At 38.0% G+C, this 26,037-nt stretch overlaps 3 protein-coding genes and 1 pseudogene across 4 annotated transcripts in view; 1 reads left to right on the top strand and 3 right to left on the bottom strand.

Moving 5' to 3' along the window:
- The window catches only part of LOC122653116 (UDP-glycosyltransferase 71K2-like), a 66,763-nt gene extending 43,349 nt beyond the window's left edge, over window positions 1-23,414 (top strand). The window contains exons 7-8 of the mRNA XM_043847052.1: window positions 16,760-16,766; window positions 23,403-23,414. The gene's annotated coding sequence lies outside the window, so the exon portion shown is untranslated. The remainder of the gene's footprint in view (window positions 1-16,759; window positions 16,767-23,402) is intronic.
- LOC122653120 (loganic acid O-methyltransferase-like) lies at window positions 140-2,193 on the bottom strand. Its single transcript, XM_043847056.1, has 2 exons — window positions 1,529-2,193; window positions 140-521 (listed from the first exon to the last, which is right to left on the bottom strand). Exons 1-2 carry the CDS (start codon window positions 2,186-2,188, stop codon window positions 168-170), a joined length of 1,014 nt encoding a protein of 337 aa, XP_043702991.1. The 5' UTR covers window positions 2,189-2,193; the 3' UTR covers window positions 140-167.
- On the bottom strand, window positions 4,013-13,514 carry LOC122653119 (protein SUPPRESSOR OF FRI 4-like). 2 transcript variants are annotated; one of them, XR_006331713.1, is made up of 7 exons: window positions 13,202-13,514; window positions 10,514-10,614; window positions 9,673-9,796; window positions 8,759-9,183; window positions 5,223-5,377; window positions 4,422-5,100; window positions 4,013-4,293 (listed from the first exon to the last, which is right to left on the bottom strand). XR_006331713.1 is itself a non-coding variant. In XM_043847055.1 (7 exons), exons 1-7 carry the CDS (start codon window positions 13,390-13,392, stop codon window positions 4,222-4,224), a joined length of 1,122 nt encoding a protein of 373 aa, XP_043702990.1. In that variant the 5' UTR covers window positions 13,393-13,513; the 3' UTR covers window positions 4,013-4,221. The 2 variants fall into 2 exon arrangements, 1 of the variants encoding a protein (XP_043702990.1); XM_043847055.1 differs by having other exon boundaries at window positions 5,047-5,100; window positions 13,202-13,513.
- Window positions 20,688-22,777, bottom strand: LOC122651223 (annotated as a pseudogene).
- Window positions 23,415-26,037: the final 2,623 nt, after the last annotated feature.

Raw genomic sequence — 26,037 nt, 5'->3', positions numbered from 1 at the left:
ACTTGTGCACCAATTTGAAAGCCAAGCAATTAAAGAGCAATGTGGCAACAGCTGTAAAATGTCCATTGTTATAATGTTGGGTAGAACGATCAGTAAATAGGTAGGTGCAAAACCCAAAGAGCCCCAAAATTGGATTACACGGTGTGACCAGAGCATCATCTAATCAATCAGCCAGCTTGCGCTTTACGCTTTAGAATCACAAATAATTGATTTGGTTTCTTGTAGCTTTCTTCTATGAGATGGGAAGAAGACTCTGCAATTTTCTGAGAGAACCTGTCGAACAACTCCTCTAGGATCTCAGATCCAAAATGTTCCTTAATGGGTCCTTGCATTCCATCTCTTAAATGCATTGTAAACACTTCTACATCGGGCGGTTCTTCTTCCTCTGTCAACCGACTCACCATCTCAATCCTCTCAATGCTGAAACATCCATTCTTCTTCACCAACCCCTCCAACTCCTTTGGAGATGCAATGTATATAGGGTAATTGAAAGAATCCACTTTCTCTTCACTCACTAATTCCTATCAATTAAATAAGGGTATCACCGTGATTAACAAGGAATAAAACAATAATAACAAAGCCCATCATATCAATTTTCAAAATTGAAGATGGATGATTATTAGATCGTGCAAAAATTACAGTTCTTATGGGCATCGCTTGACGATGATTTTGGGTTTGAGTCTAAGGCGGCTATTTCTACCCGGGGGAGCAGAAGCGTCATCTCACGGTGCTTTGTGAGAGGGCGTAGGAAATATCATCAAGTAGAGATCTTTTCTCCTAATAATAAATAAATGGGAAGGGTTCAAGAACGGCCGAACACGGGGATCCAACATTTCTTTAAATAGGGAGTTTGTGATCGACCCCTTGTTGTCTCCATCCCACTGTCTTGTGTGTTATCGTGCATAGTTCATGGTCGCACATAAAACCTTTGGTCATAAATAAATAAGGGACAAGGTTCTCTAAGTGGACGAGATGGTGAACCAACCAAAAGGTCGGGAGTATGGAACATGGTCTGTCAATGGGAGCAAAGAGGAGATGTAAAGAGATAGAGAATGTTAGCGTAGACAATGGCACTTGGTCAGAGATGTTTTCCTTTCCTCAATAAATAAATGAGAAAAAGAACTTTGTCTAAGAGTGTGGCCTATGCTAGAACTTCATGTGTTTCTCCTCTTTCTCTCTTCTCCCCATGTGAAAAGACATCTCTACCCTTTGTTTGGAGAGAAGAGAGCTAGATAGACACATGAGAGCACTGGCACAGCTCTCGGGAGGACAGAGAATTACTACCCTATAAATAAATATAGGGCTTTAGTTAACACTGTCCTTTGACCTAAGAAGGCCTTCTTGTATGACCATATTATTTGCCACGTGGTAGGTAGGTATCGGACCAAATTTTTGTGGGTCCAACCCACTTAAGACAATGTAACAGCGGGAAGTTCAGATGACATGTATCATTTTGCTTCCACAACTAGTCCTTCATGCCGGAGGCTCTTTTTCATATACAGAAGAGTTGTTGGGAAGCAGGGCTTACCATCTGAGCCATATCCATGAGGCAAGATCCTAGAAGGTCATATAGCATACAGTGAGAGCATTTAGAATAAGAGGTTCCATCTGAGAGGCCTGGCATGAGAAGGACCATCATCCCACCACGCACAAGTTCTTCTGCTCTAGCACACAAAAATGACTCCATGTCCTCTCCATATTGAGCTGAATAAGCCACTACTACTGCCTTTTGGGCACTAGTGTAAAAAACCTTCCCCTTGTTCCATGCAGGAGAGTCCTTGTCTACCACCTCTTCTGGAACCTTAGAGAGATATTGGAGAGAATGAGATGAGTACACAAAATGGAGAAATCCCGCCGCGAACAAACGTTGATAAAACGAACCAGCTACACCCGCCGCAAAGTACCGTTTGTTGGGAGGGAGAGAAGAAAACAGAGTATTGAAATCATTGGAAACGAAATCATTGAAGAACACTAGAAATTCTGGGATTTGAGCTATTAGACCTTCAGAAATGTACTTAAACTCTATGACCTCTACTATGTCTTGCATTGCTGAATATGTTTCCGGTCCAACTGAACAGCCCAAATCTGCAATGTGAAGTGTGTTTGTAGAAGAAGAGAAGTGCTTAATATCAAGCTTCCGGTAAATTTCTTCCTCGATCCTTGTTTTGACATAACTCTTCATAGCCATTTTCAAAGAAAAGGGAAACCCAAGCTTTTAAGGGACTGGTGTCCCATGTTAGGACTGTTAAAGCTAATTATACCATACAGTTTAAATAGAAGAATAGAGAAGAAGTACCTGATAGTAACAGTTTCTGGTTCCTTCTCAATCAACCTCACACAGTAACTGATTGAGCGGACATGCTTTGTAGTTAGTTGATCCATGGAGGCACCAACAAACTCGAGTTGGAATCGGACACCAAACAAATATTAATACACAAATATCCCTTTTCTATCGAATCTGATTAAAAAGGAGGCAATTTTGCATTTACCTGGTCAACCCAGATCAGCTCTCTGTACAGGTATGTTTTCGCAAATGCCCCCTCCAAGAAAAAGAAAACTTCTTATTAGCGATGTAAGCGGGTCAAATACGACTAGGATATTGCATTATCTGCATTTGCATCTGATTAATTTCGAAACGAAAAACTGATTTTTATGGATTCCTCCAAATAGATAAAGTTTTTCAACTATCCAGTACATCCTTATCTACGTCGATGTTTTAAAAGGTATTTTCCTTTTCTTTGCTGGTTTAATGTCAAAAAAGCTATTCTTGGTTTACCAAAAAACAAAACTATTCTTCTTGTTTTTATTTTTTCTCAATCAAATACCAGTTTCATAGTTGTTTAAAAAGAAAAAGAACGTAATTATTACTTAACATGATTTGTAACTTAATCAAAATTATATTACTTTTTTTTAACGTTTTTTAAAACCTTGGACTTACTGATGTAAAGATGACTCAAAGACCTACATTTTTTATGACTCAAAGACCTATATTTTTCATGATCACATTCAATTCAAAGCCAATGTTTAAATTCCTCAATTTATATGAGAATAGTCTTTTTTTTTTTTTTTTTTGAAATATAAATATTTAAAACTTATACCGTCTGTTTTCCATTTTTATTGTTCTCTATTTTTTGACTGTTTAATTTGACAGCTCGTTTGTAATTTTTTATTATTCAAAACCCATTAAAAGCATCATCCATATAGGACTCCTATTTAGAGTAATAGAGAAAATAATATAAAAAATCTACTTCAGGAAAATTACAGATGATGTAGTGGGAATAATTTTTCCTTAAATTTTACTTTACAATCAAACTCTTTAAATTAGAAATGAAAAATAAAAATTGAACCACCTACACTGAAGAGAGAATCTCTTAATCTACGGGTTCAGATATTTCGAGATCCATTTTCTCTAATGAAAAAGGGGGGGAAAAAATGGGTGACGAGCTCCAGCATGGTTAGTATTGGTGGGAGTAGTGTGGAGGCCAAGGATCCATGGAGGGATGAGAAATCAGTGATGGAAGTGTCTCTAAAAGCAATGCATCAGATCTTCACAGCAGGTGAAATTCATGTTTCAAAGAGAGATAGGTGAGAGTTGCAGGGGCAAAGATGGAGGACGGCCATAACCGAAGACAGAGGAAGGCCTGATTCAACCCTTCTGAAACAGAATTGGAACCAGCTGAGGCCGTTTTGATCCTGTTTCCAATTACTATAACCCTGCAGAGAAATCGAATTGCTTTAAGAACAAATGATGTAATCCTCTGACCATCACAATTCAAATTTAGCAAAACCACAAAGTTTGTTCTAATCAGTTCCCACTTCCAAGTTTTACCTATGACTGAAAGACAAACAACACCCATTTGAGCAGCTGAGATTAAAGAGTGAACAATTCAATGGAACAAATTCGATGGTAAATTAGATTGAAGATTCTTAAAGTTCTAACAGGAACTTAAAAATGAAATCCAAGAAATCAACCAAACGCTATTAAATCTCTCAGAGAGTTGAGACCTTCAAGTATAGAAAAATTGGCTTTCAAAATTCTAATTCTAATCTTCTTTTGAAAAAATACAACAGAGAATTTTCATGATCAGTGGTGTCATCCCAAAAGAATGCACAATAAATAAAAATCATGAATTTACTACTGGGATTCTGGTCTATGGTACTTCGAGAATGCTTGCCTCCTGGAGAGTTGTATATGGCTCATCCACAATGAGCATGATACAACTAGAAGGCCATTCGACCAGCAAGCCTGCTTTCAGATATCCTTCTGTCTATGGCAGCATCAACTGAGTTCATCTGAAAAAATGGAACCACGACACTGAAAATCAGAAAGAAATTCTGACCACCGGTCATTCCTCAAGAGACAAATTAGATATTAAGGTTTCATTCATGCAAGAGATACCAATTTTGTGACAGAAGCTGACCTGGGGCAAGTCTGAATGCACTGTGCGATCATAAAAGATAACAAGAAATGCTATGAATTGGAAAAATCCTGTTGGCAATATTCTCCTTCTTACCAAAACCCCACACTTCGTAATCAAGTATAGGGAGAATGAATACCAACCAACAAATTCAAATTTTCAACAAAGCAAATACATACGCTATTTTTTTCGCGTGAACCGATGCTAGGTTGAAGAACCCTCCAGCTGATCACAGCATGCTTGTCAGATTTGTAAATACTAACTACCAGCAAAGATAATGTGAATACCTACTTGAAACTTTTGATGCCCACAAAATCGGTGGAAATGCTTGCGAACCGCAGAGTGGCAGTTAAAAATAGCACCATGCCCCCTCGGCTAACATAGTAAGAACTAGAATAATATTTGATTAAAGGACCCGTAGATTCTTTTCAGAATGTGTTCTTATTTAAAATGGGAAAAAATTAAGGCCCGGAATTCATATGAAAGTACCTCTAACATACACAAGAATGTCTGAAAAATGGAATCTGAAAAGCAGCAAATATAATAAACCTTCGCATCCATTTGGATGTGCAAAGCAACTCACATATCCATATGAATGAATAAGAAGGGAGATATAGTGACAACTTACCTGGCTAGTTTCATCATGCACCTGATACTTTGGTAAGGACATTCTTCTTTCCTCCTGGTAAAAAATTAATCACATGTAATCAGCAGAAACTTTCATAACTGAGTGGAACCAGGATCACAAAAACCCAATCAATAAATTCATTAAAACAATAAGCAAAAGAAGTAGAGACTACTAACCATGGACATGGCCTCATCATCCCAAACTAAATAAACCTCATTTGTTCCTGGTTGAGTTGCCGGAGCTTTATTAGCAATCACAGGAGGAGGCCCTATGGAAGGACCACCAGTATTTGGACCTGAAGCATATGTATGCGAATTGAAAAATGAACCACCTACAGCAAAAGCAACAGCAATAAAAATCTCAATGGCTATAAGCCTATAAAGCAGGAATAAAAGACATGCCATAACATTAAAAAAAAATTTTAAAAAGGCACAACAACAGCAAACCTCCCTTCAAGAACACATTTTCATAATCATATCATTTGAAATGGAAAAAGAACATTTAACAGCCACATGCTGCCATTTGCTAGACAATCAAGACACACTATATTTCTTAACAATGGATAGGAAGCAAATGATCAAATAACTGAATCAATTGATGACCACAGAAGAAAAAAAAAACAGAAACCCCGATGTTGAATCATGATTGGTGGTAGCATCAACCAATCCATCAAGCCTAAGTAAGCCAATGGATCCAACTAGCATCAACCAAGTCTTGCCATGCCACTGAAGCCTAACAAAAATGGACAGGATCAAACTTAAAAGTGGCCATCAAACTTCAGACCCATCCATGTGCCAAGTAAATAAGAACTATAAGCATAACCCTAACTGAGGAAATTTCATCTTCTCCTCTCCCCACATTGGCTGTGTCACTTGGCAGACCCCGCCCTGCCCGCACGGTGGGGTGGGTTGGGGGGACGGGGTGAAACGCTAGAAGAGTATGTTAACCGTCTTTCATCACAACTTGCCATGTGACAAGTAAAGCTGGGTCCATTTATAGAGGAACCTACCCCCATCTCCATTCAAGTTTTAGTAGAGAAATAGTCTTCAAAGTTAGTTAAGAAATGTCCACAGCAGGCAGAAAATTACAAGAATGCCACTAGATTTGACAAAAATAGTGAGCAAAACAATGATAACCAGGATGATCATATCTGGAGAAGTCAGCATGCTAACAGAGAATCCTCACAGCTACCAACGGATCCTCTGGTCCTGACATCCGGAAAAGCAAAAACTCTCTCCATAACTGAACATCTTCCACCATAACCGAATATTTTCTTCATAACCATGGGTTTGTGCCTACCAGAGACATGCCTTGACCCCAAGCCCTCCCATGTGGGGAGTATATCATCTACTGGGGGCTGCCTAGCTGGCAGCAGCCATGTCCCTCAAGCCACCTCAGAAGGCCTGCCAGAGACCTACCTTAATGACTAGCCTCCCATTTAGGGAATGTACCATCAACTGGGAGCTGACTAGCTACACCAGCCATCTCTATCTCTTAATGCTTCTAATATATTCCTCCTCCTACTGATATTTATTCTTAATTCCTTTTTGTTATATTTTAATCTAAATTAATCTAACATGTTTTCTCCTTTCTTATATTGAACATTTTCTTATTATAGACATCTCATTCTATTTTGCACTTAGGATCTTAATTCTTCATATTTACAGGAAGTAAAGGTCATAAAAAACTTTAACGGATCAATAAAAAACTTTAAGAAACCAATTCTGATACAGTTAGACGTTGGGTTAGATAGGGTAATTGTAATTTTTTTATTTTATCTTTTCGATAGGACTTAGAAGTTGAGTTTGAATTATTTTCCTTTTATTGTTGTTAATGGAGTCATAGAGTTAGAGTTAAGAGTCACATTATGTTTTAGTTTCAGGATAGGATTAGGATTGTTTTAGGTCTTTAAACACATGCTGTAACAAAGGATTCGTTGGATTTTGGAGAATTGAATGAAGAAGTTGGTTTATGATTACCTGTGTGTGTACTCTTTCACTCTGTTCTCTCTCCTCTCCTTGATCGAGCCAGTCTTATTCCTTCCTTCCAGGTTTGATCTCTATTCTAGTTCTTATATTCTTCTTCTTCCTCTCTTACTATTCCTCTTCCTTTGTGTGTGCCATTGACACTCTGTTCTGGGCGGTACTATCAGATTTAAGAGAGCTTTACTGAATCGTTATTCCTAATCGATTGGCCTGGGGATTTCGGTCGAAGGTAGCCTATTCTTAAGCGATTTAAACCCTTGAACTCCCAGTCCGAACCCCTTCCTCCCGTGATGAGGAACAAGGTCTGAAACCCTAACTTCTGCCAGGTTCTGCTTCCCACCAAATTCTTTGATTATCTGGTTGTTAAACTACGTGTTTGTTGGTCGGATCCAATAGAGCCTGGGATTAAGTACCTAAATCCAGAATTTCTGTTTGATTGAACTTCACAGTAGCGAGTTCTTCCCATCGCGGGTTTGGAGTTACCGCCTTGACCTCTATCGTGAGTTCTGAAGAAGACTTCTTTGTTGCTATTAGATATCAGAAGTTTTGGTTATTTACGGTTAAGGCCTTATAATCCTTAGTCTCTTTTATTACTTCCGTATCCTTATTTAGTTCCCAGAAAAGCCCTACACTTCTAATTTCTCACAGTTTGCCGCCTCCACTTATTCCTTACGTATAAGCTGCAGAATTGCCACCGTTCTTTAGTAATTGGTTATTAATTGTCTGAATCGGCCCATAAGTAATCCAAATAGTGTTACGAACTCCGGGACTACATCAAATTCTCTTTTGGATACCGGCTGGAGAATTCATCCATCCCGGCTTCCAAGCTTACGTGACTGGTTTCTCAAGATTCTCTTAAATATCTGTTTGTTTATTAATATCCAAAATTGTTCGTAACCTTGTATTATATTTAGGGAGAAAAAACTGATCCCCGGCGGGTACTGGGTAATCTTCTGAAATCTCACCTGACAGCAAATGACTCCTACTTCCAAGGTGGTGTTGGCAATTCCGATCACTGGACATACAAGTCAAGGTCCAGATTGGCCAAGTGTCAAATTTCAGCATAAAAAAATCATATATCCTAAAATGTAATGGCATACCCCCCCCCAATTTATGTCCAAGCACCCCCTCATAATCCCATCCACCTCATCATAGTCCTGGATTTTTAATGGTTTGTTTTGCCACCTAGAAAGTCAAATTGGACTGAAAGAAGATAAAAAATATTGTTTGGTTGATGAACTGGCAGAACATTTTTTACAGCAACATGCTGCAATTTCAAAAGCAACCAATCTGGTGATAACAAAAAGAACATAGACAGTACCAATGCAGTACTTTAATCATACAAAAAAGCTTCTGTGACAGATAAATCATTATAAAAAGCTGTATATGTGAATTTGGAATTACTTTTTTTTTTTTTTAAATGAGAATTCTGCACAGCTTCCATCATTGCATGATCAAGTGGCAGTCATATGTAAAAGAAGTTTCTCCAGACCTTGTGAAGAGAGATATATATGCATTTCAAGATGTACACTGAACTCTACAGTAAAACTAACTCACGGAAAATATGTACATATATATAGAACTACTATTATTCAGAATGGTATGAACATTTCATAACCAAAAAATATCTGCATGTGAAGTAAATTCCCGAGGCAGTAATATGTGCAATTCAAATACATGAATAAACAAAATACAATATGAAGCTTAGGAGAGAAGAGAATTCAGACCTTGAACAATTGGAGTATGGTAGCTGTTTCCAGTAGAAGAGTTCACACTTGAATATGTGTCAACCAAGCTTTTAAGCTCTGTTAAAGTGCTCGATGGAATTGTCATTGAAGGCACAGGGGCAGAAAATGGTGAACTATGAGTTGGGCCAGTAGCACTCCCACTAATTGGAAATAAAGGTTGAGATACAGGAACAAGCGGTGTGGATGAGGGTAATCCAGGTGGAGTGATTGGAAATGGTGGTTGGTGTGGGGATGTGATAGATGAAAGAGGAGGCTGGCCAGTCTGTATAGGAAACAAAGGCTGCTGTGCCATTCCCACAGTTGTAGCAGGAAGCACTGAAACTGCTGGAAGCGGTGGAAACCAAGGTTGTGGCCGGGGAGGAGCTGGCCAACCTGAAGGAGGCACTGTTAATGCAGAATTGTAACTGTAGCCAAAGAATAAACACAACCAGTGGTTAATCAATGTGTTCGCAAAGTATAATTGAAGAATATATATATATATTTGGAATACAAACCCCACAAGATAGTGGACAATAAACTTAATTTAGTTCATCACCAATGCAGCAAAATAAATACTCTCTAGAGAAAGCAAGGAATCAGATTTTGATTTTCTGCTCTGATTTCAGTCATGGCCAAAACTGAAATATTTTGGCTATTTCCACTTCAATTTTGGCCCTTCCAACCCAACTCATTGCCATTCTTATATGCCTTCTATTTATTTCAACTAAAATTTGATATCATACAGAAAATCAAGGAGTTCACAATGACCATATTAAACCAAGAATCAGCATTAGTGGTCTCAAAAGCCCCTCAACAAAGCTTAAAGAGAACTAACATAAATTGGTGTAATCAATAAACAGATGAACATCTCAAATCAGCCGTAAAAATGATAAATCCGAGAAAAAAGTGCATACATTGGTTGCATTGCACCCAGAGAGGATTGCGGAGGAAACCCAATACCTACTGCTCCATGGACCACAGCACCGAGCTTTGGCGTTGGAATCTCCACTTTGGCCATCTTTGATGGGGTATCTTCATCTGCAAGGAATTTTTTCCATACTCATCAGGAAGGTTAGCAAATTAAAATATTAATTCCAGACCAAGAACTGTGTAACATACCACCATCGTCCCTGATAAAGTCATATGTCTCATAGATGGTGAATAAGGAGGCAATATCTAAGCATAGTACACACTTCAGACTAATGGCAACTTCCGTATATTTAAGGACAAGCACCTAGCTAAGCTATGCAACGAGTTGGACAGGATGAAATATTGTGGACCCCAAGGTCATCCATTCGAACATTAATTTCCAAAACAAAACCGAGTTAGCCAAGTGGCAATATAAAGCATTAAAAAATCAAGGACTACCAAGAGAGTGCCAGCTGCATCCGAACACATGGGCGGGTATATGATTGAATTAGTCAGGAATTTGACATATGGTCAATATAGACAGTTCCCTAACTCTATCCAACAGTTGGAATTGCTACCCTCCCCACCCTTCCACGTGGCAAAACTAGGTTGCCCATCCATAGATACCTTATGGACAACGAATGCAACAAAAGCAGAATACAAAATCTGTAACAAAACATTAAAATAAAAACACTATTTAGTATTTAAACAAATCAATAAGATGCAGCTCCCAATTCTTATATCTCACGAAGTTTACACTATTTAGTATTTAAACAAATCAATAAGATGCAGCTCCCAATTCTTACATCTCATGAAGTTTTATGAATACATATAATGGAACATTACCTTGCTCTCCATAGTGCGCTGCTAATATATCAGGTGGGATCCCTTGCATTCCGAAAATCTCAATTTCCGTTGATTCTCTGTCAGGTTTAGCATTAGGAACCCTGTATTGACCATTAGATTAGGAAAATCAGCCAAGATGACACAAAAAATGACAAGAATACAATAACCCCCCCCCCCCCAAACTAGAAATTTTTTGAATGAACCAAAGAAATTTATTAACAAAATAGAAGAAAAGCCACAGAAGAGCATTTTCCAATTTTTATCTCTTAATAATTAACAAAGAAACAAACTTTCTACAGTCAACTAGTGACCACTATTTTTTCCAACATAATTAGTAATTGGCAGAAACTGCAATGCTTAAACCCTGGAATTTATTAAGTGGGCTCTCAAGAAGAATTCTGTCCAAGAAGAAAATTCATTTGATTAATCAGTTGGGAACAACACTCAATAATCAAGAAGAAAATTTACATTTTGCGTAAAACGATCTTTACAATTTCAAACATGAGCACTATTATACATCACTAAACATGTATTTGTCTCCTAAAAACACCATAAATGCTTCGTTTGCTTATGCGATGGTTTCTAGGTACATAATAATTCTTAATCTATCATGTCCCAGAGTGTCCTTTAAATTTTCTATCGTTTCTGAAGTACATCCATCAGGTTGATGAATTTTACAATAACTCATACGTGCTAACATTTTTCCATAAGATATTCCCATGTCCAAAACCAACATTTGATTCCTTGAATATCAAGTAGCTGTCAAATTAAAGAAGACCTGCACTAGTGAAGATCTCTATCATCTCAGAAGAAAAGCTTATAATCAAATTCATAATTGACCTCCTAGCTTCCACAAAAGACGGTTTACCTAAGGTCAACACTAGCTATTTCACCCTTGTTCAAATTTTTAGGGAATTGGACAACATTGAGCAAATAAAAATTTGGTGATGATCATATGGTGCTATATTATCACAAAACTCATGATTCCCAACCAAGGGGGTTGACACATGAGCATCTCAGGCTCCAAACAATGATGTTTCTTCTTCAAAAATCCGATATTTAACTCAACTGATATTATGCATATCCGGATTCCTGAACAACATGGCCAATTCCTTCATATTTTTTAAGTAGGTTTTTTACATCACCTTTCCTTTAGGCTTTTTTTGGAAGGTCAAAATTATCCTCTCAATGTGACTTTGGTTTCCTTTGCAAGCATATTCAATTGACTTACCTTCAAGAACAAGATCTTGCAACTACGAGCTTTACAGGGAAAGATATGACAAATTTGTGCTTGGAATTCTATTTTAGATATCTTAGTTTGATTACAAATTTCACTTACAATCTATTTTTCAAGATGAGGTTTATATTTGACAATTATGTCAGCACATCCATATTGCCATACTTTTATAAGACCAAACTTCACACCTCTTTTGATCAATTTATGCAAATCTCTATTACACTTACAATCTATTTCTTAATAGAGATTTGCATAAATTTCACTTACAATCTATTTTTTAGGTTGAGGTTTTTATTTGACAATTATGTCAACACATCCTTAGCGCCATAGTGTTATAAGACCAAACTTCCCCCCTCTTTTGATCAATTTATGCAAATGTCTATTACAAAGAATAATAACAATAGTACATATAATGAAGAAGTTCTAAGAAACATCAATACCACCATCATATTGGGGCTTTTTTCATGAATAACAAAAATTTTGTTGATAGAGGAAGAGAGAAGACACAGTACAACAACAAGGTTGACCCAAGTAAAGAACTCAAAAAGTACCTACAACTGAAAACTAATAATCTGATATCACACTAGAAGCTAGATTACAACAACGATGTCCCAAAACAAGTCATTAGCACACCTACGTTTCTTTCTAAGCAAACAACTGAAACTAGTCAATTTGAAACTAAGAACTCAACATTTCCAATACAATGCAAAAATCAACAAGGATTGCTCTCATTCGTCAGTATCAGCATATGGCATTGGAATTCTCCTTTCAAGATGAGCAGCCAAACCTGGTCATAATTCCCACTGTCACCAAATCACCCTCCAATATCTGTCAGAACATGCTTCAGAACCCTCCCATTCCCTAGTAATACCACCAATACCAAACAACATTGATTTCCCTAGCCCGTGACGTATGGGGGAAAATAGATGGATAATCTGGTATCACAGGGTGGTTCAGAAAGACCATTATATGGGAATATAAAACAACTGTAGATGGTATAACAGTGAACACATTGTGACTTTTATGTAGCAGCTTCTTCTTCTGGACACATTTTAATGGCTGTTGGACTGTATGGCTGCAGTCTAATTAATATTTCCTTTACAACAACATAGTTTTACCATTTTCACGTAGAAGGTATAGGAGAATAATAAGTGAGAGACCCATAAAGGTGAAAATCCTAATGAAGAGAAAATACAATTGCAATTCCAACGGTCACTGTTTCGGTCTGTTTCGGTCCCTTGGTAGGGTAACCAATTCTAGCGGATACAACAAACCCTAAAAAAGAAGTCAAAATGTACACCACAATGGAACGGTAATCCATCAAGAAAAGCAACAATCAGAAAAAATGGTCCATAGACAGCAATGAGATAAATATCTATGGAAAAGAGAAACGAATCAATTACGGTACAAATTTTTTAAATGTAGTTTACGTTAGGGCTTAAGAGGAGTACTTGGTAACGGACTCCTTGTGGACCTGAAGAACATGTATAGCCATTCCTCCTGCGGTGGAGAGCTTCTTATGGCAGACATGGCATTTAAAGTGTCTGGCTTTCTGGTGCTGAACAAGGATCTTCTCATCGTCGAACTCTCGATCGCAATAATAACACCAGACCTTTGAAGCCCTCTTCTTCTTCTTGCCCATCTCCTGTTCCCAATACCCTTCTTCTCCGAATTAGGGCTCTCTCTGTCTTTCTTTTCTTTCCCCTCCTCCGAAAAGACGGATGCTTAGGTTTTCCTCTCACGACAAGCTTCTGTTAGGTAGGTTAGGGTTTATCCCTCACTCTCTCACTCTCCATTCAAATAAACAGCAACGTAGACAAACTCTAACTCTGTCTCTCTCTCTCTCCGGCTCTCAAAAGTATAGAGCTAATTTTTGTTCGGTTAGAGTAGGAAAAGGATTTTTTAGGCACCGCTTGATAACCTTATTTGATATTTCTGTTTTGGAAGTGTGCTGCGTAATAAGAAAACATTTTTTTATTGTGTAGTATATTTTTTTTCATTTTCTTTGCTGAGAAGCTGTTTTTTACCTGCTTGGTAAACCTGTTCTGAAAATATTTTCAGAACACAAATGAACACCATTAGTGCTTGATAAAATTTGTTTCTATTCTGGAAATGTGACCAATTTTGATCGATAGTTATATTGAATAATGTATTTTAATAATATTTATGTTGAATATTGCATTTTAAACATTGTAATTAAAATATGGGTAGTTCCTAATTGATTTTAATTACGATAATGTCATTTCTTTTTCAATTATATCAAAAAAAAGACTTATAAAATCCTTTGATGTTACTCCAACCAGTCTCGGTAAAGGTTGTGTTTGTCTTTTGACCATTCCTCATATTATCAACCATTAGAGTTATGAATTTTTCGGTCTCAACTATAGTCCAGTTGATAAACATTGGGGCAAGATTTTTACTAGATGCCATTTGAAAATCTAAATAAAAAATATAACAATTGGTTATCAGTATATATAAGTTATATTAAAACAAAAATAAAAAAACAATTATGCATGGTTGACCTCAACTAATCCCATTATTTACTTAAAAGGGTTCAGATTTCCAATAAGGGAACAAACCCTATACTTTGACTGCAGAAAAACAGCAACAAAGAAGAAGAAGAAGAGGAGGAAATCCACTTGATGTAAAAATAAACAGCAAACAAGCTACAGAAGTCACATCTATCCACTTGGTAAAATGTAGATTAATGAAATTCAAGATAAAAGAGTCATCTCTCTCCCTCATTACAAATATGAATAAAATGGAATCTATCTTATGACATCTGAAATACCAACATAACCTAGCAAAATAACAAGCTACAGAAGTCACATCTATCCATGAGTTTCCACTATACTAAAATATAACAAGGACTAAGTCAGTCTTCAAGGTGGACATGCATCTGTTTTCCAAAGTCAACTTCAAGTTAATGTGGCTCATAACAATTCAGTGGTCTAATGATTCTTGACCACTAAAATAAGTTGTTCACTACTAGAATGAGGCATGGTTTTAAAGAAATAAGACCAATAGGTGTATCTCAATTTGCTTGACTAAACAGCCCTTGCAGTCAGGTGAATTTGGTCATCATCCAGAATTATTTTTATTGCAGTCTAACAAAACTATGAATTCTTGATGATATGATCTTGCCACATTGGCTTCAAAATGAATGGGTGCAAGGGTAAAAATGAAGACTACAACTTTAAGAGGAACATCCAGGTCAAGAAACATCACAAATGTTATTTATTCCCTGTTTTTTCCCTCTTTTTAGCATCTATAACAGAGGAACATCCAGATCAAGAGACAAGGCTCACAAAGCAATCCATTCGGCTCAAAAAATTCAAGGCTATATAACAAGGAAAATTCAAGGGCAGAGGTCTTCAAGACATCAAAACATATAAAATCTAAAAATTGATGAATTATCTTTATAATTTAACACTTCAGATCTCATGAAAAAAAACAAAAAATGAGAAGAAAAAAAAGCCCTAAGATCTTGAACAGGGAGGGACAAAGAGGGAAAGAGAGAGTGAGCAAGAGAGAGTGCATGATGGAAAAGACAGAGAGTTACCTTGAGAGTTGCAGAAAACCACCGAAATCCATTTAGATCGAGAACCCCCAGAGTGCGACAGAGCGAGAGAGAGCGAGAGAGTGAGACAAGACAGTGAGACCAAGGAGAAGAGTGCGTGAAGAAGCTCTTTTTGCGCCACCGAGATCCATTTTGATTTGTAGGAGGACCCCCAGAGAGGTCCAGGCAACGAGAGAGCGAGTGAACGAGACCTTCATGAAGTTGTGAGATTGATCTGTAGGAGAACCCATAGAGAGCGAGAGATCGAGAGAGTGAGAGATTGAGGGAGCGAGAGAGTTCCTTCGTTGAAGAATAGTGTTAGGTTTTGGGGTGGGGTTGGGTTAAAAGTATCGGGCACATTTTTTAATCAGTTTGTGCTGAGCAAGCAGAACATGTCTTGTAAAATGTCTTCTGGAGAGTAGAAATTCTGATTTATGCTCCATAAAACAATGTATAAAGAACAGTGGTTATCAAGCAGTTTTTGTGCTCTGGTGTGTTTCTCAGCATAAAAGAACACCAGAAACTGTTTCTGGGAATGTTATCAAGCGGTGCCTTAGATTCTTTTGTAACGTTGTTAATTAAAAAAAAAAAAAAAAGAAAGAAAGATCCGCTGCGGATGGAAACTGTGAAACAGAGGAGTACGGCCTGTATAGGAGGTAACCGCACGAAAATGTTATCATAGTTAAGTTTCACATTATTTTTTTTTTTTTTGGGGGGGGGGGGAAGTAAATGAAAATTCTATTGAGAAGAAAGGCATGCTCCACTCAAAGCAGCCTCGCTACACATATCAAATAGCCAAGGAGTGAAGAGAGGCCAAGTTGTCATACATGTCATATACAAGACCTTTCGGGCAATATCTTATATATCATAGACAAGAACTTTCATGCTAGAGAAGAAGTGATATGGTTACCTTTGCTATAAATATACTCAAAAGTGTAGCATTGTATATTAGATGCAAAAGTGTGGAACTCATAAATTAAACAATCCAAAATTAAGGGGGCAAGAGAAGATGTACGATTGAGAAACTTGACCAAACTAGCATTGTCAGATTCAATCAATTTGATAACACAAACCAACTAATGCTCGGTAACACAGCCTTGGTTTTGCCAACTAAGCTTTTTGAAAACTTTGTCGGCTCTGAAAATGCCATCAGGGGCACCAAGATGATTCATTGCTATGAAGTCGAGACCACCTTTTGTTGCATCAAGGGATTATTATCCTCTCCAATTCCTAAAGTGTGGCAATGCGACAGTGCTAGGTGGAGATGTTGACACCTGGCAGTTGCCGCATCCAACGATCCGAGCTCATTGATATGAACGGTTGGATGCGACAGCTGCCAGATGTCGACATCTCCACCTAGCACTGCCACACTGCCACACTTTGAGGAATTGAAGAGGATAATTTTCCTTCTACCAAAAAAACAAAAAGAGGATAATTTTCCTACATCAAGAGGGAGAGTTGGATTGTAGTTTAGTTTGATAAAACAAAGTAGCGAGGACTTCCATTTTGAAGAGAATTGATCATTGGGAGGGATATCTAATATCTTGCAGCAGATGAGAAGGAGCACAACGTTATTGTGCGGATTTCCCCAAACTAAAATTATGGACCATCAAAATATACAAGCAGAAATAAAGAATCACAGGACGTTATTGTGCAGATTTCTTACCACATCTGCTTACAAAAATGATGGCCTCAGACTTTCTCTCCTCGATAACACCGCCCCTCCCCCATTTTTTTTGGTAAAACTATAAATCCCTATTTAATAATCCGTAATAGGCCCCCTCCATTTTCCCAAAATAAGAACTCGAGGGTGCCGGAGGGACCTAATCACATACAATTTGGGAATATGATTGTATTTTGCTCGAAAAGGAAGAAAGTAGGGAGAGAGTTTTCTTCTACCATGAGAGAAATAAGACTATTAGTACTCCCCCTAGTATTTGAAGGTTCAAAATATCCCTCCCTCATTTATGATACACATCCCATCTCATTCATGAACAATGGTGAAAGAATATCTTTTACATGGAGTAGATTCTAGAATAAAATAAGTAAAGGGAGACTAAAATTCTTATTCAAAATTATACTATAAAAAGTATAAAAATAGAAAATAATATTTTCTTAAAAAACCAATTTTAGCCACTTTGTCTACGGGTTTTAAATTAAAGTTATACAAATGAAATGGTTTGTTCTTTTAAACAGGAAACATATATGATACTAATCCTACACCTTTTAACCCCCAAGCCGGCAAGCCCACTGCCCACCCTCCCTCCCTTCTTTCCTCAATAAAATAGGAGAGTCAAATCTATGACCTCCTAAAACCCCTTCGGAACGTCGGTCTAGCATTAATAAAATTTGTTTATCAAAATAAATCTTAAAATCCCTCCACCCTGTTGGCAGGGATACCATCAACTGGGCTAATGGGTGAGCACGTCTGGGTATCTAACTAGGGATAAAGGCGCAATCTCACGGTGCCCTATGAGAGGGCATAGGCAACACCACCCAGTAGAGATCTTTTTCCCAAAAAAAAAAAAATCATGGTATTCTATTTTTATATATAATATATATTATTATTATAACTGCATCATTGGCAAAATTAGAAGAAAAATTATTATTTGTAAAGTTACAACCAATTAAATAATGGCGACCATATCCATGGTTCAGAGAATCAGAATCGGATCGAGTTGGATCTGATTCCTCGATCCGATTCATGCTTCTAATGTTGGATCGGACCAGGAATTAGCTGATCCAGTCCAATGCCAATGAATGCATGATGGCCACGTGGCATCTTTTCACACATTGAAGAAAAAAACCAACTGAGGATGAGGGAGGAGCTACGGAACCAAGGACAAAGAGGGAGGGGAGGACGGAGCTGGAGGGGGAGGGAAAGCCGGTGAGGGCAGGGGGAAAGGGAGAGTGTTTTTATTTTATGGGGGTAGGAGGGAAGATGAGAACTAGGAGGCTTGAAGTAGGAAGATTTGGATGCGGTAAGCCAATATTCATTGTCTCATGGTGAATATTGGCTTATCTCATCCCGATTTTCCTAGTGATATACGGGACAAACGTCATTATAAGTTGTTCAAGTTGTCAAGACATAATTTATTTGCACGAGTAATAAGAAACCAAAGTACTTCCACTGGTTGCCCTCATTCCGTATATGAATTTTTTCAAAATTTTCGAATCATATTTTGTAGATTAATTAGCATCTCCAGGTCTTTTGATGGGCATAAAGAAATGGTCTTGGTAGCAACCACCAAACTAAAACAAAAAAGGACAAGGATATAGACTAGAAAGACAATCGGCCCAAGGGGTAATTCTCATAGTTAGGTACAACAATGAGAAATAGAAATTTAGATTGTTGAGAGCGCCTATGACTAGACTTCATCGATGCGAAACATTCTATCACATGTGCCTCCTGATAGAGTGGGCTTTTACGCTCCACATTTCTACCAATTGCACTAGACAATTGTTCTTGAAAGGGAGGGTGTTGTTGAGAGTGAAAGAAGAGAGAGTGTGTGTTTGAAACTGCCGGACATTAGAAAATCCAAGTTGGTTAGGGAATGGGTTTCCAAGATCCAACTCCATCTAGTGGGCTTTTGTTTTGTTTAAGTAGGGGTGCTTATATACTTTTATTTCGAGTGGGCTTTTGCTTTGTTCAAGTAGGCCTCAGCCTCAATATTACTTGTTCTTTACCTTCTGGCCCAAATAAAATAAAATTTAGGGAATAGCATCCCCCTCCCCTCTAAGTATCTATAATATCAAACCCCATCCTCAAGTTTTGAATAATGATAATATCCTCTTTTACTTTTTGAAAGATTCTATCAACCGTACCCTAAGTGGCTAACGGTGTTAAAACAGCAGTTCAAAAGACAATATTACCCTTTAATTGGCTAACCACATACTTTTTGTTAGTTTAGGGACCAAATTTGGAAAAAAGAACCGGATTAGTTAGTTTAGGGACCAAATTCAAACTATAGACCAAAACCAACAGTCCATATATCATTAATCAATGTTAGTTAGGAAAGTTGAGACCAGTTATATAATCCATTGGTTCTGATTTTTCGTCTTAAATACGTTATGTGTCAAGGTCAGACCGACCGATTGACACCCTTACTTGCATGAGTACAGTGGATTTTGGATCGAATACGTGAGGCCGTTAAATATAACATAACATAAAGTGAGAATAACTACAAAGTGTGTCTATTAGTGCATATAGATGTATAAATATATGGACCAAGTTTTCCTTCACCCATGGTGAATGAGATCCCATTCACGGGGGAGGGGTTGGATGGGAAATTACACTCAAACATCGCGCGAACCCCTCCTTTTATCACATTATATGAAAAAAAGACAATCTCAATATCATGATTATTCCCTGCTTTTACTGTAAACACTATAGGTTAAAACAGTATCACATGTGATACACTCCCTCATTCTGCAACTTGACCCAGAAACCTCACACGTTATCCACAGTGGATGGATTTTAATTGATAGAAGAAAGGGAAAAAGTAGAGAAAGGTGACAGTAGTAGTACATATATGACTTTTTTCAGTACCATGGCTCAACCACTGAATAAGTTCAAACTACCATGATGATAGAGAGAAGAGAAAACAATGGAGCTTACAGCGAAGCTTCTTGCTTCAAGACAAAGCGTAGGCATCACCTTTTTTTGATTGATTAGATGTCATTACCTCTTTACACGTTTAAATTTGTATTGGATGCAACTGTACATCACTAGCTTAATTATAGGCAACCATATATGAAGCTAAGGTCTGCAAGACTATGGATACTTTCGAATAGGGAAGAGAGAGAGAGAAGAGAGAGAGAGAAGCCTAAGTGCCCATTTGGTTAGATGTGACTGAAAGTAAAGGTAACCAAACACTCTATTGAAAGGTGTTTCTCTCCAAACCCCACCCCCCTTCTCCTCTCCTTCCCTTCATTTCACTTCACTTTTTTAATGAATTTTTCCCCTACTTCACTCCTACCCAAATGGTGTCCCAAGACTTTTAGTCTTGTAAGGTATGAGTGATATATCACTACTTCCCCAATATGTAACAATAGAAAACTAGTTAATTGTAGTCAAAATTTTGTGATAAAAGGGATAATTAATGTTTCCTTCTTCACAGCTAGCAAAGGCAATCTTGTCTACACAGTTCTAAATATCTATGGTTTAAGAGTTTTCATTAATTAAATAAAAATACGGGAAAAAGGTTTCTGAGCCCGTTAAGGTTGGGATGTTACACTAACACTTTCTCTCTTTCTATCTCTCTCCTTCTCACATGAAATGACCTCGCTACTTTCCTATACATGAAACTGTTCCACCATATCTCATTATTAATTGGTGCACTCCCTTATACCGCTTGCTTATAGAACCCTTTCTTTCTCTAAAATATATAGGAAAAAGTTCCACACGACGTTAGTGTACTATTGTAAACATTTGTTATTCCAATCCCCACAGTGATCCCAACTGGGGTAGTAAGGGAGAAAAAGAGTGCCATAGCTGCGGCAGATCGACTATTGAATCTCGCCTGGTTTTGTTAAAAACAGAAAATATGTCAAGTGTAAAACTGAAGGAAGAGAAATGCTTGGGGCTATATATGGGTCATGCACTGGAAATTAAAGCTGGCTAAGCCAGCAGTAGCTTAACATAGATACTAATGGAAGGGAATTGGGAAAGTACAAGCAAAAATGCATCATGTAAGGGATTTTCAAAGATGGTTGGTTCTAAATTTGTTCATGTAGAAGTTGTAAATTAATGAGAACCTATGGGCATGCCTTCAAAATTTAGTAGCCCTTAATGCGGGAATTATGTAGCAATACTTGTCACTTGGGTAACGGGACATTGTGCAAAAACATAGAATTTTCATTGTAAGAGCTTAAGCACTTGTTTAATGGATAATGACTGCACCCCACCAGGGGATCCTCTAAGAGACAGACCCAAAACCCAGTTGGGGGGGGGGTGAACTTGTATACTAACTTTTTTGGTACTAACTTGTTTACTATTTGAAGAAAGGTTATACTTTCTCTCTTCATATTCCTTTTCTGCAAAGTTACTAAATTTCTTTATCAATTTTGCTTGAATACTGATTGATCCCTTTAAAAAACCAGGGACTGCTTGAATACACTTTAGAAGATGTGATGCTTAAGCACACAGCTAAGCTTGAAGGCAGACAGGAATTATTTAGAAAATTAATATGATTTAGAGTTGGATACCTGAGAGATGCACCCACCAAGTCCCATGCCCTCAAAGAACTGGTGGAATGACAGGGCTGCAAACAGAGGCTTTATTGTCTGTGCACTTCTAGAAGCACCAAGTGAAATCTCTATAATTACAGAGTGAACCACAATTCCTAGTTCCAAAACTTGCAATGGGATTCGATTATTTCTGATGATTAAATAGCAAAATTTAGTCCAAATGTTGTAAATTTTTAATCAGACAGAAAGAGGGAAACATATAAAGGTAAAAGAGATGAATGACTGGATATTCTGTGCAGATAGTAACCCAAAAAGTGGATGAGCAAAAGAAGACTGGTGAATCATGAAATTCAACTAACAGAACAGAAATAATGCAAGAAGTTATGTCACACTTTATTCATTTTTCTTGGTAGAGTCTTCACATCATAATCATACTAATTGTGTGTGTGTGTGTGTGTGTGAGAGAGAGAGAGAGAACCCATACTGGTTTTATTGAGACAGAAGTTAACAATGAGCTTTCAGCAATATACCTACCTGTGATACTATGCGATGGTGAGTAAGTTCCGATCTAACAGAATCCTCACCATTCAAGGTTGAACCATGTGCATGACCATTTATGGAATGTGAATGAACATGAAGGTGATCAGAATGTTCTCCAGCCTTCTCTTCTTCATCTTCTGTAACTGGTAGAGCCTTGTTAAAGTGCAACCTCTTATAGAAACTAGTTGCAAAAGTGTCCCACCATCAAAGTCCCAATTGCCGACATCATTGCAATGAAGCCTGTAAATGGGAATTTCCACAGATCTTGATTAAGGCATGGGGACCTTAATTTATCAAATGCTCCTGGTAATATATGTGTGAAACCAGTTGACAGGATCACACCTGCTGCAAAGGCCTTGATCATGAAGAAAACATCGTTCTCTGGCCGTAAAACCTGAAATTTCTTTCCCAGGATGGGAATACAAACTCCAAGCCCACTGGCAACCAGAAGTGAAGCAATGGCACCTATCTTATATTTGATTGCCTCATTTCTTCTATTGTGTCTCTTTTCTTCTTCAGCATCAAATATACAGTCACCAGAGACTAAAACAGGGAAGAGGAGTAGAAGAAAGTATAAGATTGCTAAAACATTAGGTGAATTAGCTTGAAACATGGTCATGGCAAGACAATGGACCTGAAGGAAAAGGAGACATAAGTTTTTAGGTGTTGGGAGAAGCTGTGTTAAATTATATAGACAAGGAGTGATTGACTGCCACTCAAGTTGAGAGTTGGGTGAACAGAAATTGGATATGAAAACATGTTTAGCATTGAAGCAGGAAACTCTGTTATCATCAAAGTCATATTGAATCTGCTACAGATTGTGAATTCCCCATTATGCCTTGAATCCAAGGATTGCTGGAAATTAATCCTGTTTAGACATAGGATATGGAACTTTTATATTTTTTTTCCTTATTAAGCATATGATGCTTTGATTACCTTTTTTATTATTATTAACTTTTTGAAAGTGAATTATATCTTAAATGTACTTTTTCCATCCTGAGTTTACTATAAGTAGGACTATCACCACTACTGCGCAGTTATTCTTTTTTCATTTCTTGACCTTTCAATGGCTAGTTGGCTACAAATAGAGAGGAAAACATCCAATACAAATAGGGAGAACCTCTGAATTGGGTTAGGAAATTATAACACTTGGAAAATCCATAGGGTCTCCAGCTTATCCATTGATGAAATCAAGGGGCAACCTACCAAGCTTGGCTTGATGCTTGCACTTATTTTGGGAGTGGGAAAGGTTTCTCTTTGTTGGGAGAATGGTCTCATATCAGTTATCCTTAAAAGGCTTCTGTTGCCCTATACACCTGCTAACAGTTCAAGCTTTTGAGTTGACTATTTATACAGAATCAAAGTAGATTCTGATCCTAGCTCCCATTCCATCATCTGTGCATCTGTATACGTGTACGCAGTCTCATCATGATTACAAGCGAGGAAAAATGATAGGAGAATAGTCCTACATCGGTTACCCCTAAAGGCTTCAGTTGCCTCATAGGCTCATAGACCTATGAGTCCCTCACTTCCCATGGCAATTATAGTGTCTACAAGTTTCACCTTAAAATGGGATTTAACTTGTGAGAATAATGGCTTAAACTTCAAGCTCTAAAAACTCCCAAGTTATTTCGATTTCTTACTGGTTCTGGGTTTGGTATTGGGTTTATTCGGGCCATTCAGCTGGTCCAATTGGTTTGATTTTTCACCAGTCTCCAAAAAACTCAATCTGAAACCACCCTATAAGGGTTCGGTTTCAATTCAGCCGGATCCAATCAATGCAATCGATTCACTGATATTGGAATAGAAATGATTTTCCACTTAACAATGGATTACCTGAATTTCATTGGAGGATGGGTTCCAGCTGTGAAGTTTCATGGTGGAAAGAAGTAAAAGAGAATAGTCATTTGGAGAGGGAAAGAAAAGGGCGATACTATAAGAGATATAAACCTGAGATATACATCCGCCCTGAGCCCCGCAGGCCTGGAATGGGTTTCTAAACCTGCGAACGGAGTTAGGGTTTAGATTTTCAGACTTGGGTTGAGGCCTCGGGTTGAGTCTTTCCCGATTCAGTGCAGCCTAAATATACATTTAAATAGGATCCACTCTCTATTCCCTTTCTTAAGTTTTTAGTAAGCTCTTACCTCCAAAAAAATGTTTTTAATAAGCATAAGAAAAAAAAACTTTTAATTTCTCCAAAGAGGAGAAAGGACTATGAGAATACACATATTAGAAATTTAAGAAGAGAAGAAGTCAATTACAGTCAATAAACAAGATGGAGAGACATTGGAGAGTTTAAAGCATAGTTCGAGATCTCGCCAAATTTCTCGGTTTTTAGAAAAATCGAGACGAGACTATCTACGAGTCTCAAAAGTGCAATATCTCGCTCGGTTGGATCTCGGTTTCGACCCATTATTTTAACCCATCTACCACTTAAATACCTTACCTAATTGGACAAAACTCAACATATCTCGGCGAGATCTCGGATCTCAGGTTGACCCAAAGTTGAGGCTTCGAGTTGGAAAAAAAAAAAATGCACCAACTCGGCGAAATCTCGACTCATCTCGATTTTTCCAAGAGTCGAGTTGATACCGAGACCTGAGTTTTAGTACCTTGGTTTAAAGTTAGTTATTATTGGACAAACTAATTGGTTTAATCGATTTTGGTTAGGTTTTTAGGTCTAAAATTGGTTTATAGCAAGACCAAATTGAAAATTGAAATTTTACTGAAGTTAAAGCCAGACCAATAAACCAAAAGATCGGTTGTTTTTTAAGTTAAAATGGGTAAGTTTAGGCAGCTTAAATATAGAGATTTCCCACACCAGAGTAAGTAACTCCACCAATGAGTGGGCTGGAGACGGATTCTTTCACTAGGGGACCCATATTTTGTTGAGAGAGAGAGTCCCTTGTCTCACTATGGGCTGTCGTGAGAATGCTGTCTAGACCTCTAGAGCCTGCATGCATGCACTGATCAATGGAAACGCATGTACAAGCATCGGCCTGTGTAGGATTTTTACCTTTCTATAAGAGCAAGGTGGTACTAGTGGCACTTTCTAATGAAGGTAATCATGCCATAATTATACGTTATTTTCAGTTATTTTGTTTTTTAACTCTTTTATATCCCTATCTTAAAATACTTTCAAGAATAAAACAAGGAAAAATTACAAAAAAGTGTCAAGTTCTAAATACACCACTCAGATACTCTGTCCTCCCTATAAGAGGAACCTACGAACCTGATCGGACAGAAAACCTGAGAGGAAAAAAATTCCATATATATATATATGGGGGAAAAAAGTTCTCACAAACGTCTCACCGCTAATAGAGATTTTTTTATTAATTTCTCTTTCCTATTTTAACCATATACGGATATACCGTGACCATGTGGGCTGGAGATTTCCCCGCTCTCCCAATATATATAATGACCAAAGTAAGGTCAAGCCCAGCCTGAACTCGGGTTGGATGGGCCGGAGTTTGGGCTGAACCTTGGGGATCCTGGACCAAGGTTGGGTTTTCAAAATCCTGGACCTGTTGCACTCTTATTATTGGCAATGAAATTTAAAAATTCGTGTAAGCCCATTAAAACAGAAAAGGAAGCAAATGCTGATTATGGCGAGTGAATATTGGTAAATTAATCACTTAAAAGCAGATGTTTTGTTTTTTTGGGTAACATAATGATGAGGCATAAAACACCCCACCTATCAGAGGCTGCCACGTGGCCGACCCGACCTCAGTCCGAGAACCGAGTTGGGCCGAGCAGGAAATTGGGCCGACCCCATATCCGATAAGTCACCTGACAAAGCCTGGTTTGAGCGAGCTGGCCGGTGGCTGAGGCCGAGATTATACGGGTCAGCCATAGACTCCTAGCCGACCTCATGGCCGAGACCGACCTCCTCCCGGGCCGACCTCCATTGCCGACCCCACGGGCCGACCTCGTAGGCCGAGCCCTCCTCCATTGAGGCTCTCATAGCACCCCACCGGGGATCTCCGGGTCACGTCAGCA

The sequence above is a fragment of the Telopea speciosissima genome, chromosome 2, assembly GCF_018873765.1.
Source record: "Telopea speciosissima isolate NSW1024214 ecotype Mountain lineage chromosome 2, Tspe_v1, whole genome shotgun sequence".
Taxonomy (NCBI): Eukaryota; Viridiplantae; Streptophyta; class Magnoliopsida; order Proteales; family Proteaceae; genus Telopea; species Telopea speciosissima.
This window is presented reverse-complemented; position numbering and strand designations above follow the sequence as displayed.

What these genes read in the sequence shown, in the direction of transcription:
- LOC122653120 (XM_043847056.1), bottom strand. Translation starts at nt 2,188, where the DNA reads ATGGCTATGAAGAGTTATGTCAAAACAAGGATCGAGGAAGAAATTTAC. An exon ending in TCATGGATATGGCTCAGATG is followed by an intron (nt 522 to 1,528) that starts GTAAGCCCTGCT and finishes TTTAATTGATAG; the next exon opens with GAATTAGTGAGTGAAGAGAA.
- LOC122653119 (XM_043847055.1), bottom strand. Translation starts at nt 13,392, where the DNA reads ATGGGCAAGAAGAAGAAGAGGGCTTCAAAGGTCTGGTGTTATTATTGC. An exon ending in CTGGGTGCAATGCAACCAAT is followed by an intron (nt 9,184 to 9,672) that starts GTATGCACTTTT and finishes CTTTGGCTACAG; the next exon opens with TTACAATTCTGCATTAACAG. An exon ending in CCATACTCCAATTGTTCAAG is followed by an intron (nt 5,378 to 8,758) that starts GTCTGAATTCTC and finishes CTTTTGCTGTAG; the next exon opens with GTGGTTCATTTTTCAATTCG.